This window comes from Erigeron canadensis, chromosome 9 (genome assembly GCF_010389155.1).
Source record: "Erigeron canadensis isolate Cc75 chromosome 9, C_canadensis_v1, whole genome shotgun sequence".
Classification (NCBI taxonomy): domain Eukaryota; kingdom Viridiplantae; phylum Streptophyta; class Magnoliopsida; order Asterales; family Asteraceae; genus Erigeron; species Erigeron canadensis.
The window spans coordinates 31,705,141-31,707,300 of NC_057769.1; the positions used below are offsets into that span (position 1 = coordinate 31,705,141).

The following is a 2,160-nucleotide window of genomic DNA, read 5'->3' on the forward strand; positions in this document are numbered from 1 at the left end:
AAGTAATAGGAGTTACATATTGGATGATCACAACATTTCTACGCTTGTTATACTATGTAGGCACATTGACTAATCAAGAAATTAGGAATTCAAGGTAGAGACTATTATAAACTATCGGTTTTGGTGACGGATGTCACACTTATTTTTAAAAGCTAAGGGCTTTTAAGCCCTTAAAAGCTCCTAAAATCCCCATGTCAAATAGACCCGTAGTATAGGTGCAAATTAGTAAATTCCTGTTTGTCCGGTTGTCCCAGGGGCTGGATCAATTTAATGGGCCAAATTGTTCGGCGTTGGGCCGTTGGGGTCGATTAACCAAAAAAGCTTTTGCGGATAAGAAACTTTGGTTCGGTCTAGCTATGAACCATGGTGAAGCTGCAACAAGTTGTTGATTCAAAAGAAAATCATGATTGGCAAAGAAGAAATTAGTGACTAACAAACTCTAAGATCATTAGTTTTAAGTCAAACCGCTTCTCATAAAACAAAATATAATTAATTTGGCTGCACTCTATCGATAATGTGAACTACGTATTAAACAAAGAGGGATACCCACAAAGGAAAGGTCGATTATTTGGCTGGCTCGATCAAGACCGATTAATATTACCACACTTGCTCTACGAACAAACGACAATTCAATAGATTATATGAAAAAATAAAACCACAACAAATAAAATATCTATCCTACTATTCGACGCGACATTAGGATGACTACAATATTACTAGAATAGAACTACTACATCTTATATTGTTATATAATATATATGTCAGGGGATGGGGATCCTAATTATAATTAGCTAATAATAAGCACAAAAGGAGTAAGCCCAAAATAGGAGTAGCCAAAGTAGGAAGAGCAGCGGCGGCGGCACCAGTGTAGTCATTATTATTAGCACCACCTGTGTTTGTATAATATGGATATTTATAAGGACTATAACCACTACTACTTCCACCGGAACGGTAACCTCCTCCACCGGAACGATAACTTCCTCCACCCGAGCGAGAACTACTTCCGCCACTACTAGAACTCCCTCCAAACGAGCGAGAACTTCCTCCACTACTAAAACTTCCTCCACGAGAACTTCCTCCACTTGAACTACTACTTAGCTTATCCACAGCCAAGTACGGTTTAGATTTGTGATCATCATTTAGGACGGCGCCACCATCCGAGGATGCCGCGTTAATTAAGCAAGGGAATACCAAAATCAACATGATAATCTTCTTCATTACCTCCATTTTATTCAATTCTGAAAATTATTATATCAAAAACAAACATATATATATGTAAATAATATATATAATTGTGTATTAACCCCAAATCGATCTGATGTTTAATTAAAACTAATTATACGAGAGATGAATATATATTAATCAAAACAACTATTCATTTATAAATATAGAGAGAGACGTACAATTACCTAGATCGAGGACACTAATTAATTTCTGCTCCGATCGATCGAGTATATATATATCTTTGACTTAAATGAATTTTAGGGTTTTGTTTATGCTTGAGAATGGGACGAGAGAAAGGATGGATGTTAGGGGATTAAAGCCGAGAATCAGGAAGAATCGTAACTGAAATCAAATCATCAATCAGTAATTATGTACAATACCAACAACCGTATCCAACACTACTACAACAAAAATAACAATTGTGATTGAAGTCTACTTCCTTGAGATATACGAGTATATCCCTCTCGATAGCCCACTACACGTAAAAAAAAAAACATGGTTTGATTTTTTGAATTATAAGAATAAAAAAGTTCTAAAAAATAATATATTTTATATAATAATTAATTTTTTTTATATAAGCCTTTTCTTTAGTCATGCATATCTTTCATTATATATAATTACATTTTATGTATCAAACCACAACAATTATAAGTATGCCATTTGAATTGATGCGGTCCAACCTTACACAATGAGTCACCTTGTTAGCGAGTGTATTTGTTTTTGGTGTAAATTGACCCAACTCGTAAAGTCTAACAACTATTTTATTCATACTAACAAAAAATATATTATATTTGACGAAGTTACTTTATACTTATAATGGGTCAAGGTCCATCCTGACTAAAACTATCTCACTATTATTTATATGGATAATTTAATAAAATTTTGATCCATAATGTATTCAGTTTTATCCATCAAAACTAAAAAACCTTTTTTTCT

The 2,160-nt window shown here is 33.7% G+C and overlaps 1 protein-coding gene across 2 annotated transcripts; it reads right to left on the bottom strand.

Annotated features, from left to right (window-relative positions):
• Positions 1-612: 612 nt before the first annotated feature.
• On the bottom strand, positions 613-1,675 carry LOC122582952 (loricrin-like). Of its 2 annotated transcripts, none has more exons than XM_043755386.1 (2): positions 1,404-1,675; positions 613-1,238 (listed from the first exon to the last, which is right to left on the bottom strand). In XM_043755386.1, the coding sequence occupies exon 2, from the start codon at positions 1,225-1,227 to the stop codon at positions 778-780; it is 450 nt and encodes a 149-aa protein (XP_043611321.1). In that variant the 5' UTR covers positions 1,228-1,238; positions 1,404-1,675; the 3' UTR covers positions 613-777. The 2 variants fall into 2 exon arrangements, with proteins under 2 accessions (XP_043611321.1, XP_043611320.1); XM_043755385.1 differs by having other exon boundaries at positions 1,410-1,674.
• Between the last annotated feature and the right edge of the window lie 485 nt (positions 1,676-2,160).